A 22,128-nucleotide genomic window follows, 5' to 3' on the forward strand; every position below is an offset into this window, starting at 1 on the left:
CCCTGAACTCTGCACTCTGTACGTAGCACACCCCTGCATGCTGCACTCTGTCCACAGCACAACCCTAAACTGTGCACTCTGTATGTAGCACACCCCTTAAACTGTGCACTCTGTATGTAGCACACCCCTGAACTGTACACTCTGTATGTAGCACACCAATGAACTGTGCACTCTGTACGCAGCACACCCCTGAACTCTGCACTCTGTACATAGCACAACCTTGAACTCTGCACTCTATGCATAGCACACCCCTAAACTCTGCACTCTATACATGGCACACCCCTGAACTCTGCACTCTATACATAGCACACCCCTGAACTCTGCACTCTATACATAGCACATCCCTGAACTCTGCACTCTATACATAGCACACCCCTGAAGTCTGCACTCTGTACATAGCACACCCCTGAACTCTGTGAGGAGCACACCCCTAAACTGTGCACTCTGTACGTAGCACACCCCTGAACTCTGTACTCTATACTTAGCACACCCCTGAACCTTGAACTCTGCACTCTGTACGTTGCACACCCCTGAACTCTGCACTCTGTACGTAGCACACCCCTGAACTCTGTACATAGCACACCCCTGAACCCTGAATTCTGCACTCTGTAAGTAGCACACCCCGGAACACTCAATGTGGATTGGGGAATCCTCCCCGCTCAGCCATTGTATTCCAACAGTGAGGAGGCTTTCCCACCATCAGAATACACTGATCAGTGCTGTCAGATATAGCCTGTGATGCTGATCCATCGGGGAAAATGCAACAGGGGGGTTGTACAGAAGTCAATTTTGTAGGAATTTTTTGTTTATTTTCGTCTGATGATCCTGCCAATCCTGTCAGCTCAGGCAGGTTACAGAGGTGAGGGCCCCCTCACTCACTCACCTCCCCTGTACCCCCAGCCGCCATCTTCTCACCCCTCCCCCCACTATTCAGTCACACCCACACACACCACCCCACCAAGGGGGCGGGACCTGCAAACCAAGGGGCGGAGCTAAGGTAATAGCTGGGTAAAAACAAAAAAAAACCTCTCTCCTCTAGGGGGCGGGGTGATTATCATTTTTTTTTCATCAGTTTAGGCAAATATATATTATTCTACATATTTTTGGTAAAAAAAAAAAAAAAAATCGCAATAAGTGTATATTGACAAAAGTTATAGCGTCTACAAACTATGGGAAAGATTTGTGGCATTTTTATTATTTATTAATATTTGTTATTAGTAATGGCGGTGATCTGCGATTTTTAGCGGTACTGCGACATTGTGACGGACAGATCGGACGCTTTTGACACATTTTTGGGACCATTGACATTTATACAGCGTTCAGTGCTATAAATAAGCACTAATTACTGTGTAAATGTCACTGGCAGGGAAGGGGTTAACACTGTATGGGGATAGGACTGACAGGGGGAGGGGACACATCGTTGTTGCTGCTTAGTAAGAACAACGTTATGTCTCCTCTCCCGTGACAGCACAGGGATATGTGTGTTTACACCCACAAATCCCCATGGCCGGCTCTCGTGCACATGATTGCACGCCCTCTGGTGGCACTTAAAGGGAACCCTGTATATATGTACGGTATTTTGTGCAGAGGTGCCATTGTGCCACAGTAAATGTGCGTGAGCCGGTCAGGAACCGGTTAAAGTGATAATATATAATCATAATATTACAGCTGCATACCTGGCCACCGCAGCGGCTTCACACTTGTCATCCTTTTTTTTTTGGTCCAGGACTGAGTATGCTATAGACCCTACGTCTGGAAAGGAGTACTGGGGTTGTACGCACAGCCTGGCCACAGCAGCGGCTTTACACTTGTCATTCTTTTTTTTTTTTTTTTCTTGGTCCAGGATTGAGTGTGCTACATACCCCAAGTCTGGAAAGGAGTACAATCAGGCTCACTTCTGCATAGAAACCAATGAGTTTCCAGGTTTTATTACCAAAGCCTAATTGAACAGAAGCTCATTGGTTTTACGCACAGCCTGGCCACTGCAGCGGCTTGACACTTGTCACTTTTTTTTTTTTTTGGTCCAGGATTGATTGTGCTACATAGCCTAAGTATAGAAAGGAGTACTGGGGCTGTACATACGGACTGACCACCGCAGCAGCTTGACACTTGTCACTCTTTATTTTTTGGTCCAGGATTGAGTGTGCTACATACCCTAAGTCTGGAAAAGAGTACTGGGGTTGTACACATGGCCTGGCTACTGCTGCGGCTTGTTACTTGTCACCCTTTTTTTTTAACTATAGGATTAAGTGTGCTACATACTCTAAGTCTGAAAAGGAGTACTGGTGTTGTACGCATGGCCTGGTCACTGCAGCAGCTTGACACTTGTCATCCTTCTTTTTTTTTTTGGTCCAGGATTGAGTGTGCTACATACCCGAAGTCTGGAAAGGAGTACTGGGGTTGTACGCACTTCCTGGCCACAGCAGCGCCTTGAGACTTGTCATCCTTCATTTTTTTTAGTCCAGGATTGAGTGTGCTACATACCCTAAGTCTGGAAAGGAGTACTGGGGTTGTACACATGGCCTGGCCACCACAGTGCCTTGACACTTGTTATCCTTTTTTTTGGCCCAGGATTGAGTATGCTACATACCCTAAGTCTGGAAAGGAGTACTGGGGTTGTATGCACAGAGGTGATAGTATATAGACGGGGAGGGGAGGTATATATATAGAGGTGATGGTATATAGATGGGGAGAGATATAGAGAGAGGTGATGGTATATAAATGGGCGAGGGGAGGGGAGGTATATATACAGAGGTGATGGTATATAGATGGGGGAGGGGAGGTATATATACAGAGGTGATGGTATATAGATGGGGAGGTATATATACGAGGTGATGGTATATAGATGGTGGAGAGAGGTATATAGATGGGGAGGGAAGGTATATATACAGAAGTGATGGTATATAGATGGTGGAGGGGAGGTATATATACATACAAAGGTGATGGTATATAGATGGGGGAGGGGATGTATATAGATAAGGGAGGGGAGGTATATATACAGAGGTCATGGTATATAGATGGGAGAGGGGAGGTATATATACAGAGGTGATGGTATATAGATGGAGAGAGCTATATACAGAGATGATGGTATATAGATGGGGAGAGATACATACAGAGGTGATGGTATATAGATGGGCAAGGGGAGGTATATATACAGAGGTGATGGTATATAGATGGGGAGGGGAGGTATATATACAGAGATCATGGTATATAGATGGGGAGGGGAGGTATATATACAGAGGTCATGGTATAGAGATGAGGGTGGGGATATATATATATATATATATATATATATATATATATACAGAAGTCATGGTATATAGATGGGGAGGGGAGGTATATATATACAGAGGTGATTGTATATATACAGAGGTGATGGTATATAGATGGTGGAGAGAGGTATATAGATGGGGAGGGGAGGTATATATACAGAGGTGATGGTATATAGATGGGGAGGGGAGGTATATATACAGAGGTGATGGTATATAGATGGTGGAGAGCTATATATATACTTAATGGTATATAGACGGGGAGGGTAGGTATATATACAGAAGTGATGGTATATAGATGGTGGAGGGGAGGTATATATACAGGGTTGATGGTATATAGACGGGGAGGGGAGGTATATATACAGAGGTGATGGTATATAGATGGGGAGAGATATATACAGAGGTGATGGTATATAGATGGGGAGGTATATATACAGAGGTGATGGTATATAGATCGGGAGGTATATATACAGAGGTGATGGTATACAGATTGGGAGGTATATATACAGAGGTGATGGTATACAGATTGGGAGGTATATATACAGAGGCGATGGTATATAGATGGGGGAGCTGATGGTATATAGATGGGAGAGGGGAGGACCTGTCTAGGTGTGACATATACAGAGGATGGGATCTATCTCTATAGACAGGAATGGAGGGGGATGGGTGTATATAGGAGGATAGATACACAAAGGAGGAGCTCCTGACACCCCACCACACACACTGGAGTCAAGCCATCAGACAGTTGCAAATCAGTGGTCTTGCTATCAGACAAGATTTTTGGTTGGATATTCAACACAGAAAAACTAGATATAACATAATCTATGCGTGACAGCTCTGTGTAATCATTATCTTATATATTACATCACCCTCTCTAACATTTAGGCCCCTTTCACACTGAGGCGCTTCTAAACTGCCAGTAAAACATTTGAGCGCTTTTGAAGAGCTTTTCAGGCACTTTTGAAGAGCTTTCCATTAATTTCAATGGAGAGGGGAGTTTTTTCACCGCCCTGTCAGCCCACTGCCCCAGTGTGAAAGCATTTATTGATTTTAATGGAAATAGGTTTTTCGTGAACTTTTCAGGTGCTTTTTTAGCGTGAAAGCGCCTGAAAACTGCCTCAGTTGAAAGGGGTCTTACATTATGATATGATTTTACTGTAGAAATTTAAAGATACAGAGCCCCAAATACCAATCCATTGGTTACATAGGGACATTTTTTGCAATACTTCTAAATGGGTAAAAAATACAAAATTCTCCCACTGGACCAATACGTTTACAATGCGCATGTGTCATACACCCCCCCCCCCCCCCAATCACATTGTCTGATTTTTGAAATAATTTATTTGCAAATAATGGTGGAAAATAAGTATTTGGTCAATATCAAAAGTTCATCTCAATACTTTGTTATATATCCTTTGTTGGCAATGACAGAGGTCAAACATTTTCTGTAAGTCTTCACAAGGTTGTCACACACTGTTGCTGGTATGTTGGCTCATTCCTCCATGCAGATCTCCTCTAGAGCAGTGATGTTTTGGGGCTGTCGCTTGGCAACACGGACTTTCAACTCCCTCCAAAGGTTTTCTATGGGGTTGAGATCTGGAGACTGGCTAGGCCACTCCAGGACCTTGAAATGCTTCTTACGAAGCCACTCCTTTGTTGCCCAGGCGGTGTGTTTGGGATCATTGTCATGCTGAAAGACCCAGCCACGTTTCATCTTCAATGCCCTTGCTGATGGGAGGAGGTTTGCACTAAAAATCTCACGATACATGGCCCCATTCATTCTTTCATGTACACGGATCAGTCGCCCTGTTCCCTTTGCAGAGAAACAGCCCCAAAGCATGATGTTGCCACCCCCATGCTTCACAGTAGGTATGGTGTTCGTTGGTTGCAACTCAGCATTCTCTCTCCTCCAAACACGAAGAGTTGTGTTTCTACCAAACAGTTCTACTTTGGTTTCATCTGACCATATGACATTCTCCCAATCCTCTTTTGGATCATCCAAATGCTCTCTAGCAAACCTCAGACGGGCCTGGACATGTACTGACTTAAGCAGGGGGACACGTCTGACACTGCAGGATCTAAGTCCCTGGCGGCGTAGTGTGTTACTAATGGTAGCCTTTGTTACGTTGGTCCCAGCTCTCTGCAGGTCATTCACTAGGTCCCCCCGTGTGGTTCTGTGATTTTTGCTCACCATTCTTGTGATCATTTTGACCTCACGGGGTGAGCTCTTGCGTGGAGCCCCAGATCGAGAGAGATTATCAGTGGTCTTGTATGTCTTCCATTTTCTAATTATTGCTCCCACAGTTGATTTCTTCACACCAAGCTGCTTGCCTATTGCAGATTTAGTCTTCCCAGCCTGGTGCAGGTCTACAATTTTGTTTCTGGTGTCCTTCGACAGCTCTTTGGTCTTCACCATAGTGGAGTTTGGAGTGTGACTGTTTGAGGTTGTGGACAGGTGTCTTTTATACTGATAACAAGTTCAAACAGGTGCCATTAATACAGGTAATGAGTGGAGGACAGAGGAGCCTCTTAAAGAAGAAGATACAGGTCTGTGAGAGCCAGAAATCTTGCTTGTTTGTAGGTGACCAAATACTTATTTTCCACCATAATTCGCAAATAAATTCTTTCAAAAATCAGACAATGTGATTGTCTGGATTTGTTTCCACATTTTGTCTCTCATAGTTGAGGTATACCTATGATGACAATTAAAGGCCTCTCTCATCTTTTTAAGTGGGAGAACTTGCACAATTGGTGGCTGACTAAATACTTTTTTGCCCCACTGTACATACAAAGGTGATGGTATATAGATAAGGGAGGGGAGGACTTGTCTAGGTGTGACATATTCAGAGGATGGGATCTCTCTCTATAGTCAGGAATGGAGGGGGATGGGTGTATATAGGAGGATAGATACATACAGGAGGAGCTCCTGACATAATAACACACTTCTTGTCTTAGGCCCCTTTCACACATGCGGACCGTATGTCCGTATTTCATCCATCCGTTTTCGGATGAAATACGGACATACATGCATCCCTATGGGATAGCGGGCGTCAGTGGATGTACATCCGCTAACACCCGATGCCATCTGGCTCCGCTCTCGTCCGATTCTGCGGACGGAAGAAAATCCTATTTTTCTATCCGTCTGCAGAGCGGATCGGATGATCACGGACAGACGGTCCGTGTTCATCCGATCCCCCATAGGGGAGAGCGGAGATCTGACAGGGCGGTCCCTGCACAGTGTGCGGGTCCCGCCCTGTCATCCGCCGGCTCAGCTGGGGAAAACGGAGCGATCCCCGCTGAGCAGCGGATGTTCACGGGGCGGATCAACACGGATCCGTCCCGTGTGAAAGGGGCCTTAGGTGCCAATGCTCACTCAAACTACCGTATTTATAAAGGAGCAGTGTTGTCACCCAAGGACAGGAAGTGTGTTACCATAGCTCCCAACTGTCCCTGATTTTGAGGGAAAGTCACTTTTGGAACAAAGCCCCTTTTTCCCCCTCTTTCCTCCTCATTTGTCCCTCTTTTTTGTATGATCTACAGTATATAGTTGTATATAATATGCTCTATTTATCTTTCAAAAAGTGTTTCCCAGTGCTAAACCTTTCACCCAATTTCTAAGAGCCTTTTCACACTGACAGCGCAGCCACGTTAGCAGTAAAGCGCCGCTAGTTTTAGGACCATTTTAGAGTAGTTTTAGAGGCGCTTTTTGGACGCTAGTGGGGCACTTTTAACCCCTGCTAGTGGCTGAATAAAGGGTTAAAAGTGCCCGCAAACCACCGCTGCCGCTCCTAAAGCGCCCCAAAGAATCGGCTGCTAGCAGGACTTTTTTTAACATCCTGCCAGCGCAGCGCCCCAGTGTGAGAGCACTCGGCCTTTCACATTGGGACTGCAGATGAAACAGTGTCATACGGTGCACGTGCGGGATCTGGAGCATGAAGTCACGCACCCCATCTCACGCATGCACAGTGAAACAACCCCGCAAGCAGAGGCAGCAGGAAAAGGGCTGAAAGTGAAAGGGAAGCAGATATCATAAGATATCATAGCTGTTTTTATGGGGGTAGGTCCACTCTAATAGTGGCCATATAAGGCGCAATAAAACTAACCATTCAATGACCAAACAACTGAATCAAACATCAAGCGAGCAAGACAAAAAAATGGAACGTTTGAGAGATGAGCAACAGGTAGTACTGGTAATAGTTTCAGTTTAGCTAAGCCAACTGGTTGTGGTGAAAAAAAAAAGATCATACAGGGTCCATCAATGGTATTTTCTGTGCCCTTGTGAATAACTTACGATCAATCTACGAAAACGTCATCGATCGACCCTGTACCATTGATCTTTTTTTCTGCCAAAACTGTTCAACTTGGGTCAGTCAAAGCTGTTAGAGCCAGTTCACAGCAGAACGCAGTGTAGGAAAAAAAGGGTTCCGTGTGTGTTTCTCACACTGCGTTCAAAATGCACTGCAGTTGCAATATGCAGAGGGTGTCAAGATTATGGTAACACCCCAAACGTTGGTTGCAAATGCAGTGCGTTTACCCACACCAGATACAGAAGTACCATGCTATTCGGTTGCAGTGAGTTTCCAAAAGTAGTGCATGCACTATTTTGGGAGAAGCGCGGTGCGATTTCAGCCCATTCAAAATGATTGCATGTGAATTGCCGGCATGAATCGGGCTTTAGGCTCGGTTCACACCTATGCGTTTTTTAATGTTTTTTTTTGCAGAAACGCACTACAGTCCATTTAAAAAGGTTTTCCTATGGGACACGTTCACATCTACTGTATGCTTTTTTAAAGCCTAGATTCGCATGTCATCCAAAAAAAATTGTGATGGTCATTTACATCTATGCGTTGTGATTACTATGCGAAAAGCAATGCGGCAACAGAAAGGGTCCTGTGTGAGTATACTGCATTGCGTTGTGATTTTCCTCTCCATAGACCTCAACTGAAACCGACATGAAATCTTGTGTTCAGATGTGTGCGAATACTGCTTTTTCTGTGAAGATTTTTACATATTTACAAATAGCAGCTGCGCCCAATCCCATCCGAAAACGCATTCAATTCATATTACAATCGCACTGTCTTTAGCACAAATCTCAATGCAAAACCGCACTACAGCAAAAATCCACATGAGAATTGCACCCATTTGCACTGCATAAGTGTGAACCCATAAAAGCAAAATGATGTGTTTTTGGTTCAATAGGTTTCAATGGAGAAGCTGCAGAAAAGCATGTAGTGCATTTTTCCCATGATTTTGCTGCGATTGAACGAAGATTTTGCTGGGATTTGAATTTTGCATTTTTTAATCCACCCAACAACAAATTGGGCAAAAAAAAAAAACCTAATTGCACCAACAAACACAATACATTTGTCAAAAAAAGTGTGTGCACACAAAATGATGGTTTGAAATTTGGCCAGTTCAGCAGGGATTGGCTGAATTTTGATCAGCGAGTGGCTGTCCCTACTCAATAGAAGTTGATTGATCAACTTCTGTCAAAGGGATGTGATGGAAAACTTCTGTCGTTTAGCCTCTGATCAGTGTATTCTGACAGCAGTGAGTTTTGCTGTCAGAATAAAATGTCACGGTGAGGGAGATTCCTCTCTTTTTTGGAATCAGTTTGTTTTTTGTTGTTCAGACTGCAGTGCTGGCTGAATGAGAAAAAAAAACAAAACAAAACAATCATCTAGCCAGCTTTTTTTGTCTTGCTCGATTGATGTCTGAATCATTTGTTTTTACAAATCGAACATCAATTGTTCCATTTTATCGCACTGTTTGGTCACCATGTGGGTCTATTAGGAGCCCAAACTGAAGAAATAAGAGAAGTCCATTGGTAAAATATAACTAGAGAGAAACCTTTTTTATTTTTTAGATCAGCATACCTGTTAGGTTTTTATTGCTGTCTATGTCCCACTATGGAGCTTCTATTTGTCCTGGTGACCCTTATCACCAGGAACAGCAAAAGAAAGTAAAATTGTAGGTTGTCACCAGAACAGGAATAGGAGAGAAATCTTCCGATGGGGACACTGGTTCTGGTGACACCCAGGGATTTCCCCACTTTGGAGGGCTTTCCTCACTTCCTGTTGTGGAAATGAAACAGGAAGAGAGGGGAAATCTCCCCAATCGGACACAGATAGCAAAAAAAAAAAAAAAAAAGCCCTGGCAGGGGTTATAACACTCTCATATAAAAAATAAATAAAAATATTTTGCCTTTAGTTCTAATTTAAAAAGTAACTAAATCTTAATAGTGAATTGTACAGCAGGTGAGAAAAGCTACAGTGTCTCATCTATACAAGGGAACAACATTTTTAGATTTGTTCATGAGAAATTCTCTGGTATTTAATTTTTTCAAACGATCTGAAACAAAGAATTCCTCCCAGGATCTGCAAATGTACACGGATGGAGGAGAGTAGGGACAGATCACCCACACCATGTTCTGTGACTAGCCAACCAGAGCTGTCTTGCGCCCCTCCAATGGGGTTGGGGCGGAGGCGGGGCGTCTTCTGGTCACATGACCTGTAGTTGTCCGCCTGACTCAGGAAACAGCTGGAGTCTCCATGGCTGCAGGTAGTAGAGAGTGAATAGGGGCTTGTTGTCGCCTGTGTCTTCTAATTGTCCCCGATGTCGCTGACATATGCAGTATACTCCATGGTAGTGTTCCTGGTAATCGGGGTTGGTTAGGTGTGTGTGACTTGTCATGGATGGCTGCTATTGCATCAGGTCAGCTGTACTTATGCGTTGTTCTTCTATGGGCAGACTGGTCGGCTGGGATTGGGACAGATTTGGCCATACATGTTTGTGATCACATCTGGATGTTTGGTGCTTCATAGGCTGGCAGGGGTCTCAAACTGGTGGCCCTCCAGCTGTTGCAGAACTACAAATCCCATCATGCCTCTGCCTGTGGGAGCCATGTCTGTAAATGTCAGCCTTGCAATGCCTCATGGGACTTGTAGTTTTGCAACAGCTGGAGGGCAGCCAGTTTGACACATGTGGGCTAGAGCCTGCTCAGATCATATACAGTCATCACTGGTCATATCATAATGAGAAATATCATACCAATCATCTTTGCTTCATGTGGTGCATGGGGGATATAATTATAATATTTAAAGTAGGACTAAAAGCAAAATAGTTTATTTTGGTTGGAGTAAGGGAGGTTTTTTCCCATCTATGACCCATTGGGGAGAATTCCCTTTTCTTCCTGTCCCATAACCAAAACAGGAAGTGAGAGGAAATCCCTTCAAAGGGAGGATATCCCTGGTTGTCACCAGTACTAGTGTTCCCAGTGGACAATTTCCTTTCTATACCTGTTTTGACGATAACGCATTATTTGGGATTTGCTTTCACTGGCACTCTCGGTGATAATGTTAAACAGGACAAAGAGGGTGAACCTCTGTAACGGGGGCACAGGCAGCAATAATAACCTGATGGGGGTTCCAATCTATCCAGAAAAAGTTCTTAAAATAGTCTTGCCTGTATACTTTAAAACAACCTGATCTTCTGCCCTATGTGGACAATGCAGGAGCATCATTGTCTAAGGCAGCGGTGATCAATTTATTTGTTATAGGGTACCCCTAGTGTGGCCCCTGACATAACCAAAGGGTCGCACTTATTTATTTATTTTTTTTACAATAACAAACGTGTCTATACTTACCTGCTCTATTCGGGTCCCCCGCTGGCGCTCCTAGCCCCTCCCCTCTGTCTAGTGCCCCCATGGGAAGCTGCTTCCAATAGGGGCACTCGTCCGTGCTTGTACCCAAGCTCCACTGCTGCGTCCATTGACACAGATAGCAGGACTCGGCCCCGCTCTCTCGTCACTGCCTTTGATTGACAGCACTGGGAGCCAATGGCTCTCAGTGCCCCAGCAAAGTCAGCGAGACCCGGAAGTGAGGAGAGAGAAGATCTGCAGATGTGCATGGTGCTGGATGGAATGAGGGCTCAGGTAAGTAAAGGGTGAGGGGGGATGCTGACACCTAAACAATTTTTTACCTTAATGCAAGGAAAGCATTAAGGTAAACATGTTTATTCTTTACAACCCCTTTAATATTCATTATATGTAATGGAAACTAGCGGTGAGCTTAGGTTCAGGCCAAACCTGGTAGTAAGCTGTCAGTCCTGGGCCAATCAGCAGCTAGTGGGAGGTTCCCTCACCCCACAGCTGCATGTGCACCAAAAGAGTAGGGATGATGCTGACATCATTTACCTAATATATCCACATGTTCATATTTGGTTGAAAAGGCTAAAATTTTTACCTTCATGCATTCTCTGCATTGAGGTATAAAAAACATTTATGATCAGCACCCCATCCAAATATCTACCTGATCATGATCCAGCACTGTCCCTGAAAGCAGCAAGGTCTCTCTCTCTCTCATTAGCCAGTTATGAGGGGGCAGGGCCGTGCTGTGTGCGTCAATAGACACACACCAAATCTCAAAATGAGGCTCTGTGGTTAAATAGAAAACTATCTTTTAGATAGATTATTACTCTAAAGCATTTTTATTAAATTAAATTTGATAAATAAATAAAATCTGATTTAAATAAAAAAAATCAAATTTTTAATTTTTTTTTTTTAAATCATTGATTTTATATCCACCTATCCACCCTGGCCACGGAGGGATCTACTTGCCCAAATAGATTTCCTCCTCGCTGCTCCGACCCCCCCCCCCCCCCCCCCCCTTTTACTGGGCACCCAACTGCAAGTCTAAACAAAACCTAAGGCCTCATTCACTTTCTGCATACTATAGCAAGGCCATGTTTAACTGCACAGGTGTGCATCCCTGTGCAGTAAGTCCCATTGATGTCAATTGGGACACAGCGGCTGCATGGTAACGCACAGGTGTTCCATGCATTCCTGTGGAGGCAGTCCTATTCATATCAGTTGGGCCACAGTGGCTGCATCAAGACAGACACTGCTCCTAACTTGACGTCCATGTGGGTGTATGTCCCTGAACTCACACTGTCTGCTTTTGGGTCCATGCACCTACACCCACACGAATGTCAGATCTGTCTTTGCAACTGCTGTGTCCCAGTTGACACGAATAGGACTGGCTGCACAGGGATGTACAGAACACCTGTGCGGGTGGGTAAACACGGCCCTCCATGGGCATACGCTGGAGCACACCCCAAGGCCTTAGTAGGAATTTAGCAGGAATTTTTTAAGTTATGTTGTAGTTTTGTGTGAAAATAAAGAATTTAGTGTTTTATTTGTGAAAATAGCGATTTGATAAACATTTGCGCACATATTGTGAGGTGTAAAAAAAAAAAAAATCAGTAGCATCTTCTTTTTATTCTACTGGTCATGTGCTTTCAGAAAATTTACGGTTTTAGGGGGTCTTTTACAAACTCTGAAAGCTATAACGGAAAAATTGCAAAAGTGGTCTGGCCACCTGACTTTAAAAGTGGAGCGCTGGGCCGGGCAGTGAAAGGGTTAATACTGCTTTAAACCTGGAAGGCTGAAGACATCTTGTGGCAGAGAAGTAGTACTACAAGGGGGTAGCTCCAGATTGACAGTGAGGATAGCAGCAACGTTTTTTTCTTCTTCCTTTTTTTGATTATTTAGCAAATAAAATAAAAATCTTGAAGTTTAGTGGCTCAACTTTAAGCACAGTATGTGAATTCCTATACTGGTGTAGGATCTTTTATACTGAAATATAAAATAACAGAAAAAAAAGTATTTTTGGAATGCTTTCACAATGTTTTTTAATGCATTATGTAAAACGTACACACACACACATTAAATACAATAAAGGCATAACACATATCATATATACATGCATACAGATTTATTTTTCTTTTTTGCAGAGGCAAAAGAAAGTGAGGAGCTCAAACCCAAGGTGGAAGAATCAGAGGTACACAACTCACTGACCCTTTGAAACATGATATAAATTGTCTGCTCGGTATTGTAATGATAGACTTGAGACTGTTATTTTTGACAAACATAAGAACGAATAAGTGCTAACATTGCGGTCAGGAAGTTATTTGCACAGAATCTGCATGTTCTCCCTGTTCTTGCATGGGTTTCCTCCAGGTACTCCAATTTTCTTCCAAACTCCAAAGGCATTCTGGTAGGTTAATTGCCTCCTGTCTAAAGTGGCCCTAGAATGTGTGTGCATGTAGTTAGGAATCTTAGATGATAAGCTCCCAGAGGGCAGGCACAGATGTGACTGTACAATATGTAAAGTGATGTGTAAATTGTCAGCATTTTATAAAACCTTTTACCTTTTTAATAAGTAACAAATATTTGATTATTTTTTAGGAATCAGATTCCAGTGAAGAAAGCAGCAGTGCATCAGAAAGTAAGCTATTTATGTGTGTCAGTTAGGGTTGCCACCTGTCCGGGATTCACCCGGACAGTTCGGGTTTTAAATCGTGTATCCGGGTTTCAGCCCGCCTGAAACCCGGACACAATATTCACACAGGAATGTGGCTCAGAACAGGGCCTGATAGGAGGGTGAGGGGGCACTATCCATGCCACATTATCATTCTCTTTGGAGCACCCAAAGGTGTCCCACGTCTGCTACAATCCTATAATGTATGTTAAAAAAAAATCATTTCGCTGTGCACCGCTAAAGTGTTCGGGTTTGGCTTGAAGAAAAAGTGGCATCCCTAGTGTCAGTCAGGGTGGCATATTAAGAAAAAGAGACCTGTTATAAAAATGTTATTTTGCACTAAGGCTGTATGACTTTTCTAATCAGAAAATTAAGGATTAAGAATTGCTTCTTGCAGATTTTTTTTTTTTTCTGCCCTAGGTTTTTAGGGCATGCTGAATGAGAAAAAGACGTTAAAGTATAATTAAAGACAGAGCTTTTTTTTTTTTTTTTTTTTTTTTTTTGGACAGGGTGGAGAGGAATTAGAACACCTGTCAGTTTTTTATTGCCGTCTGCACCCCCCCATTAAGAAGATTCACCCTCTATTTGTCCTGTTTACTTTTATGATTGAAAGTAAAAGAAAATCCCAAATTTTGGGTATTCCCCAGAAAAGTAATAGAGGGGGAATCTTCCAATGGGGACACCAGTTCTGGTGACCTGGGGGTCCCCAAGGAATTCCTTTAATTTGCAGGGATTTCCTCTCACTTCTTGTTTGGCTATGGGAAAGGAAATGAAGGGACACAGATGGCGAGAAAAAAAAAAAAATCTGACACTGGTTATAACCCTCCCTTAGCTATATAGAATAGGCTGCGCTGCTTAATAAGAGAACGCGATCATGATAGGTTAGTATGACCATACCAATAACATCCTAGTGATGAACAACATTAAAAGTGAATTAAATGAAATGCAAACAAAACAGATATATGATTGCCAATAAAACAGTATAGACTTGAGTCCACAGACTGCGCGATTCCAATAGTGGATAAATGAAAATGGAAACTCCGAATCAAGGACCAAGTGATGTTAATAAGTCCATACAGTCAAAACAACAGTCCTTATGGGAAAAAAAACAACTTTTCTGATAAAGGAAGAAAGCACCAATCTTCAAACCAAGTGAGGCATGCATAAAACTGTCTCCCTGGGGAGCTTGATCATATAGGAAGTTCCTCCACCTCAGACACAAACGCCCCTTACCGGATTGATGGACTTATTAACATCACTTGGTCCTTGATTCGGAGTTTCCATCTTCATTTATCCACTGTTGGAATCGTGCAGTCTGTGGACTCAAGTCTATACTGTTTTATTGGCAATCATATATCTGTTTTGTTTGCATTTCATTTAATTCACTTTTAATGTTGTTCATCACTAGGATGTTATTGGTTTGGTCATACTAACCTATCATGATCACGTTCTCTTATTAAGCAGCGCAGCCTATTCTATATAGCTATTTGAGGTGGGGGTTGTCTCGCATTTGTGGTTGCAGCAGCAAAAAAATTTTTTGTTTTTCACAGACATATTATTTGAAGGTTAATTTGAGGGATAGCGCAGTATTATTTTTTTGATTTGGAAATAACCCTCCCTTGCTCTATCCAAAATGGGAAAAAGAAAAACCGAAAATTGTATCGTACTTACCGTAATTTTCCTTTCCTGGTGCCTATCCATGGCAGCATACTACCATATGTATGCTGCCTTGGAGGCACCAGGAAAAAGTTTTGCCTATAGTTCTACTTTAAAGGAATATTCCTGACAAAACTGAAAATAAAGCCATGCGGTAGATATAGTACCGATTTACTTGCTTGGTATTAAGCTGGTCATTTGCCAGTAGATTTTCAAACAAATGTTCGTATGGAAATTCTCCAGTGAATTCCCTGACTTGACAAATGCTGTTCAAAAGGACTTCAAAGGTTTGCTTTTAACAGTCAATTTTGGATTAAAAGGAATCTCCTGAACAAAAACCACATTTACACAAGTTTGTTTGAGAAAACATTTCCATTCTGTTCCTTTTGAACTTTCCTGCCACTGCAGTCAAAAATGAACTTTGTTTTGACCCAACTAACCATAAAAAAAGTTCTTAAAAAGCTTGTGATGCAGCAGAACTGTTTTCAAACACATCTATGGCAGGCCCCATGCTGTCTCTCACATACAGAAAGCTTCATGCGTAAGCTGTAGCACACCCCGAGGCCTTAGTAGGAATTTAGCAGGAATTTTGTAAGTTATGTAGTGGTTTTGTGGGAAAATAAGAATTTTAGTGTTTTATTTGTGAAAATAGCGATTTGATAAACATTTGCGCACATATTGTGGGGTGTAAAAAAAATTAGTAGCATCTTCTTTTTATTCTACTGGTCATGTGCTTTCAGAAAATATATGGTTTTGGGGGGTCTTTTACAAACTCTGAAAGCTGTAACAGAAAAATTGCAAAAGTGGTCTGGCCACCTGAGTTTAAAAGTGGAGGGCCGGGCAGTGAAAGGGCTAGTACTGCTTTAAACCTGGAAAGCTGAAGACATCTTGAGACAGAGAAGTAGTACTACAGGGGGCAGCTCCAGATTGACAGTGAGGATAGCAGCAACATTTTTTTCTTCTTCCTTTTTAAAACAAGTGTACATTTGTACAAGTCAAAGAAACAGAGGTAACAGAATGACAGGGTGAACAAATGACCGTTCACAATAAACCTCACTGAATATGGTATAACAGTAGCATGTTCAGTCAAGAGGTAAACCAGGTATAAGGTGGAAGGGGAGATAGAGAGAGGAGGGATTTATTATACAGTGGGGAAAATGATTATTTGATCCCCCTGCATGTTTTGTAAGTTTGTCCACTTATAACAATTATGGACCCTTAATTTCTTTGTAAGTGTATAAAAAATGATAGAGACACAATACCAATGAAAAATCCAGAAAAAACACAATACAAATGTTTTAAAATGAGTTGCAGTTCAGTGAGTAAAATAAGTATTTTATCCCCAAAAAAAACATGACTTAGTACTTTGTGGAGAAACCTTGTTGGCAAGCACAGAGATAAAGCATTTCCTGTCGCATCATGGCAGCATACACGTTGGGTTGTGACTCCGCCTCCACAACCTGATAGGACCACATAGCTATAAATTAGAGAGTAGGCACCTGCCCCAGTATTCTCTTATTTTTCCTCACCTGTCAGGACGCACGGATCAGCACCCCCTTACCGCTTCGCCCCAGCCAGGTTCTAGCCTCTCCTGGGTGGAAGTCCTTCTTGTACAGCCTCTAAACGAGCTAAATGGAAGGAGCCCCACTCTGGTGGTCTCAGGGGCACTCATCTCATCTTAAACTGTTGCCAGAAGACAAGCCTTAAACAGGCTTCAAGTGCAACAGCCCGCAAAAGCCTTAAACAGGCTTGCTGGAGGATTGGCCAGGGAACCATCTATATGGCCTCAAGAAAGTAAGCCTTAAACAGGCTTCATTGTGTGCAGCGGTCTCCATGTCCTCCCCCTCCTCTTCCCCCCTCCCTCTCAGGCATACCGTGGGTGTCCTGCTGGGCTCTGTGGTCCATGCAGTGCTGTGGGGGACCGCCGAGCGTTCTCGGCGTCCTCGCGCATGCGCAGTACGGCTCTTTGGGCGCTTCTAGGCTGTTTACCAGTCTCCAAGATGGCGCCGGGCGCCTCGCGGCGCTACTGCGCATGCGCGGGCGTCTGACGCTAATGGCGGCAGATTTAAAAACCACAGCATTGCTGTGGAAGCTGCTGATGGTTGCTGCACGCTACAGACGCCTGCCCTGCAATCCACAGCAAGAGAAAACGCTCTACAAAGGTGGGTCTTACCCCCCCCCCCGTCCAGGCTGGGTCAGCTTCTACATTGCTGCTTGTCTTTTCCTTGCAGGTTTCCAACCTACTCGGCATGGAGACCGCTGCCCCAGCAGATCACCGCCAGCCGACTAGGTAAGGGGGGGAAGAAGTGGGTAAGTAGAGAAGATTGAAAAAGAGAGCACTTCTAACGCTACCTAAATTGGTCAGCCCTACCAGGTCCTCAGGAACGTCTGCGTCAAGACATAGAGAGTCCTCACGCAGAAGAAGTCGCTCTAGACACAGACGGAGCCGCTCCTACCATAGGAGAAGTCGTTCAAGAGGAAGTCGCAGAAGAAGCCGCTCCAGATCACGTTCTCGGCATGGTCGATCCCGCCACAGAAGGTCGTCCTCACGTAGGCACCGCTCCCCTGCACGCCATTCCCGTCCCGCCGGGAACGCATGCTGGATCTGTGGTGCAGCGGCTCTTCCGGATAAGCTGGTTTGTCAGAGATGCCTAGAAGAGGCCACGAGAGAGAGAGCCTCAGAAGTCGGGGACTCAGCCCCTCAGGCCTCAATACCAGATGTGGATCTTTCCACCATTACCTCTCCAGCCCGGGCCAGCACATCAAAGGAGCAAGACTCCCTATCTGATAATGAAGGCCTGGAGGTGTCGGCAGGATTCGACTTTGGCCTCATAGAACCGTTTGTTAAATCCGTCAAAGAGGCAATAGGATGGGAGGAACCCCAGGAAGTCCAGCCAAAGCAGAGAAAATATTTTCCTCAGCTTAAAAAGGAGCCTGAAACCTTTCCGTTCATCGATGAGCTGGAGGATTTAATCAAAGAAGAGTGGCAGAGGCCAGAGAAAAAATCTAGTCTGAACAACAGACTCCAGAAGCTGTACCCACTCAAGGAGCCTAAAGTGAACCCCCTGGTATCCCCTCCGGTAGTGGACGCATCTTTAATGCGCCTCGCCAGGCATGTTACCCTCCCGCTAGAAGATGCGGTTACGTTTAGAGACGTTCTTGACCGGAAGATCGACACAGATCTCAAGCGGGCTTACCTTTCGGCCGGAGGTGCATGCAGGCCTGCGATAGCACTCGCGGCAGTAGGAAGGGCCATCTCGAGTTGGTCTTCAAACACGGAAAAGCTGGTATTAGAGGGGGCAGACCAGGAGAAAATTGTGAAGGCATTACAAGAGTTAAGCCTGGCTGGTGATTTCGTGGCTGAGGCCTCAGTGGACACTATTAGGTCTGCTTCAAAGTCTATGTTGGCCTCAGTGATGGCCAGAAGAGCTTTGTGGCTGAAGCCCTGGACGGCGGATCCGACATCCAAGTCCAACTGGTGCCGTATTCCGTTTGACGGTGAGCACCTTTTCGGGACAAAGTTAGATACGGCCATCTCCAAGGTAACTGGTGGTAAATCCGGGCTCATTCCCTCAGATAGGAGGCCCAAACAGAGACCTCCTCCTTTTAAGCGGAATCTCCCAGAAAGGTATAGAGACGCGAAAGCGTACAGACCAGGGAAGGAGTATAGAAGAAACTGGAAGAACCCTCAAACTTCCTTTATGAAATTCCAAAAACCTAAGACCTCCGCTCCCAGTGACCAGAAGCCTTTTTGAAGGTGCGCCCGTCCGGCCAGCAGTAGTAGGAGCAAGGCTTTTCAGTTTCAGGCTGGTCTGGACGGAAACCATACACGATACCTGGACCCTGGCCACCGTCAGTTTCGGCCACAGATGGGCCTTCAAAAATCGACCCCCAAGAGATCATTTCTACCCAACCCGTATTCCTCCTCCCGGGGAGAAAAGGTTATCCCTTCTAACTTATGTCCTAGAGCTGCTTCAAAAGCAAGCGATAACAGAGGTTCCGCCAACACAACGAGGCAGAGGATTCTATTCTCCACTATTCCTCGTCAGGAAGAAGTCAGGGGACTTTCGGCCGGTTCTAGACCTGAAGAAACTCAACAGGTCCATCAAAGTAGAGTCGTTCAGGATGGAAAGCCTGCAGTCTATCCTCCAGGCCATAAACTTGGGAGACTGGATGCTCTCCATAGATCTCCAGGATGCCTACCTACACATTCCAATTCACGTGGCATTCCAAAAGTTCCTGCGGTTCTCGGTGGGCCAGGAACACTTTCAATTTCGAAGCCTCCCTTTCGGGATCTCTACAGCACCCAGAACATTTACAAAGGTTCTGCTTCCAGTAATAGCCTCTTTGAGGGAGAAGGGTCTAAGGGTTCACCATTACCTGGACGACATTCTTCTCCTCTCAAACAGCCAGGAATCACTTGTGCAACATCGCGAGATCTTAGTCTCCACCCTAACGAGTCTGGGTTGGATAATCAACTGGCAGAAGAGCAACATTCAGCCTACCCAGAGGATGGTCTTCCTGGGAGCCGAGCTGGACACCCGGGCCAACACGGTAGAACTGCCAAGGGAGAAGTTGTCCCTACTAATTCAGAAGGTGAAAGATGTGGTTCCAGCATCATACTTACCGGCCAGAGCATACCTCAGCCTACTGGGGTCCTTATCAGCAACCATTCCAATGGTCAGGTGGGCGCAATGGAATACCAGACCTCTGCAAGCCTCCTTCCTGTGCCAGTGGGACGGATGATCCATGTCCCAATCGATTCGCATCTCGGAAGAAGCCAGATTATCTCTACGGTGGTGGATCCATCCCGGCAACCTCAGCAGATGCAAACAGATAGTCACTCTCCATCAGGAGGTAGTGACTTCGGACGCCAGTCTGGAGGGATGGGGGGCACACTACCTACATTATGCAGCTCAGGGCCGCTGGCACTTCAGAACCAGGGATGTTGTGTCAAACGTCCTAGAGATGAAGGCAGCCTTCCAAGCCCTCTTGGCATTCAGCTCTCTTCTGAGAGGGAAACAGGTCCTCGTCCAAATGGACAACCGAGTGGCTGTGGCCTACATCAACAGGCAGGGGGGTACCAGGAGCATCTCCATGATGCGGGAAGTTGGTCCGGTGATGCAATGGGCTCAACTGAACCTGCAGGACCTGAAGGCGGCATATATTCCGGGAATTCAGAACGAACTGGCGGACTCTCTCAGCAGGACATTCGTTTCCAACAGCGAGTGGTGTCTAAGCCCGCAGGCCTTCGCCCTCATATGCCAGACATGGGGTCATCCAGACATAGACCTCGCAGCAACACCGGAGAACAGGAAATGTCAAAGGTTTCTGTCGAGGAACCCCTTCCCCTCAGCGGAGGGAACGGATTGTCTCCAGCATACCTGGAACTTTCGCCTAGGTTACATTTTCCCACCAACGCCACTGATTGCCAAGTTCCTTCTGAGGCTCAAACACTCAGCAGCTCTAGTACTGGCTGTGATTCCCTTCTGGCCACGGAGGCCTTGGTTCACCACCCTCCTGCAACTGAGCACAGCGGATCCAATTCCTCTTCCGGTGACAACGGATCTACTAACCCAGGGCCAGCTGCTACATCCGAATCCAGAGAGATTGCACCTAGCGGCCTGGAGACTGAAAGGTCTAGGTTCCTAGATCAAGGCTGTTCGCAGAAGGTAGTGGAAACACTGCTTTTAGCCAGGAAATCTTCCACGAATCACACCTACGAGAGAGTCTGGGGGAAGTTCTCTTCATTTGCTCAGGAACAAGGTTGGGATCCGTCTTCCCCATCAGCAATACAAGTGCTTGAGTTTCTACAGTCAGGCCTAGACAAAGGCCTTAGATCTAGCACCCTAAAGGTCCAAGTCTCTGCCATCTCTGCTCTGACAGGGGTTAGATGGGCACTCAACCCTCTTGTAGTTCAATTCCAGAAAGCATGCCTGAAACTAAGGCCTCCCAGAAAGCCCTCATTTCCAACATGGGACCTATCAACTGTCCTACAAATTCTATCCGGAGAACCATTCTCCCCTCTTGAAGACACCTCCCTCTGGGACCTGACTCTAAAAGTCTCATTCCTAATCGCCATCACTTCAACGAAGAGGGTCTCGGAAATGCAAGCTTTACTGATCAAGGAACCATACCTGATGGTTTACCCAGACAGGCTAACCCTGAAACCTTCAGACAGATTTATCCCAAAGGTCTCCTCTGCATTCCACTTTAACCAGGAGATTGACCTCCCGGCTTTGAACACAGATCAGGGCGTTCCTCATCCCCTGGATGTTAGGGGCAACGTTCTGCATTACCTCTCGATGACCAAGTCTTTCAGGAGATGCGAGAACCTTTTAGTCATCCCACATGGGTTCAGGAAGGGCCAGACAGCCTCTGCCCGTACCATCGCCTCATGGCTCATGAAAACTATCAAAAAGACCTACTCCTTAAGCACCTTGCAAATCCCGGAAGACCTTAGAGCGCATTCCACCAGGGCAATGGCTACTTCATGGGCAGCTTACTGTAAAGTTTCAGCGGAAACCATTTGTAGAGCGGCCACTTGGTCTTCAAGAAACACCTTCATTTCCCATTACAAAATAGACGCTGCACGCTTAGCAGCAGTTGAATTTGGGAGGGCCGTCATACAGGCCAATTCTTCTGTTCCTTGTCAATAAATTTGATTTTTTTTGCACTCCCACCCAGTTTGGCGAGTTACTCCCCAACGTGTATGCTGCCATGATGCGACAGGAAAACGGAAAATTGTATACTCACCTTTCCGTAATTTTCCTTTCCTGTCGCATCTTCATGGCAGCATACAATCACCCACCCTCTGAGGTGACATGTGTATATATTTACAGAGAATACTGGGGCAGGTGCCTACTCTCTAATTTATAGCTATG

At 45.0% G+C, this 22,128-nt stretch overlaps 1 protein-coding gene across 1 annotated transcript in view; it reads left to right on the forward strand.

The window, feature by feature from the left end:
- The first annotated feature begins 9,720 nt into the window (after positions 1-9,720).
- SIRT2 (sirtuin 2) overlaps positions 9,721-22,128 on the forward strand; it is a 61,020-nt gene continuing 48,612 nt past the window's right edge. The window contains exons 1-3 of the mRNA XM_073615638.1: positions 9,721-9,830; positions 13,062-13,108; positions 13,516-13,555. Of these exons, the coding sequence (XP_073471739.1) occupies positions 9,821-9,830; positions 13,062-13,108; positions 13,516-13,555 (97 nt within the window). The 5' untranslated portion in view covers positions 9,721-9,820. The remainder of the gene's footprint in view (positions 9,831-13,061; positions 13,109-13,515; positions 13,556-22,128) is intronic.

This window comes from Aquarana catesbeiana, linkage group LG02, assembly GCF_042186555.1.
Source record: "Aquarana catesbeiana isolate 2022-GZ linkage group LG02, ASM4218655v1, whole genome shotgun sequence".
NCBI classification, from domain to species: domain Eukaryota; kingdom Metazoa; phylum Chordata; class Amphibia; order Anura; family Ranidae; genus Aquarana; species Aquarana catesbeiana.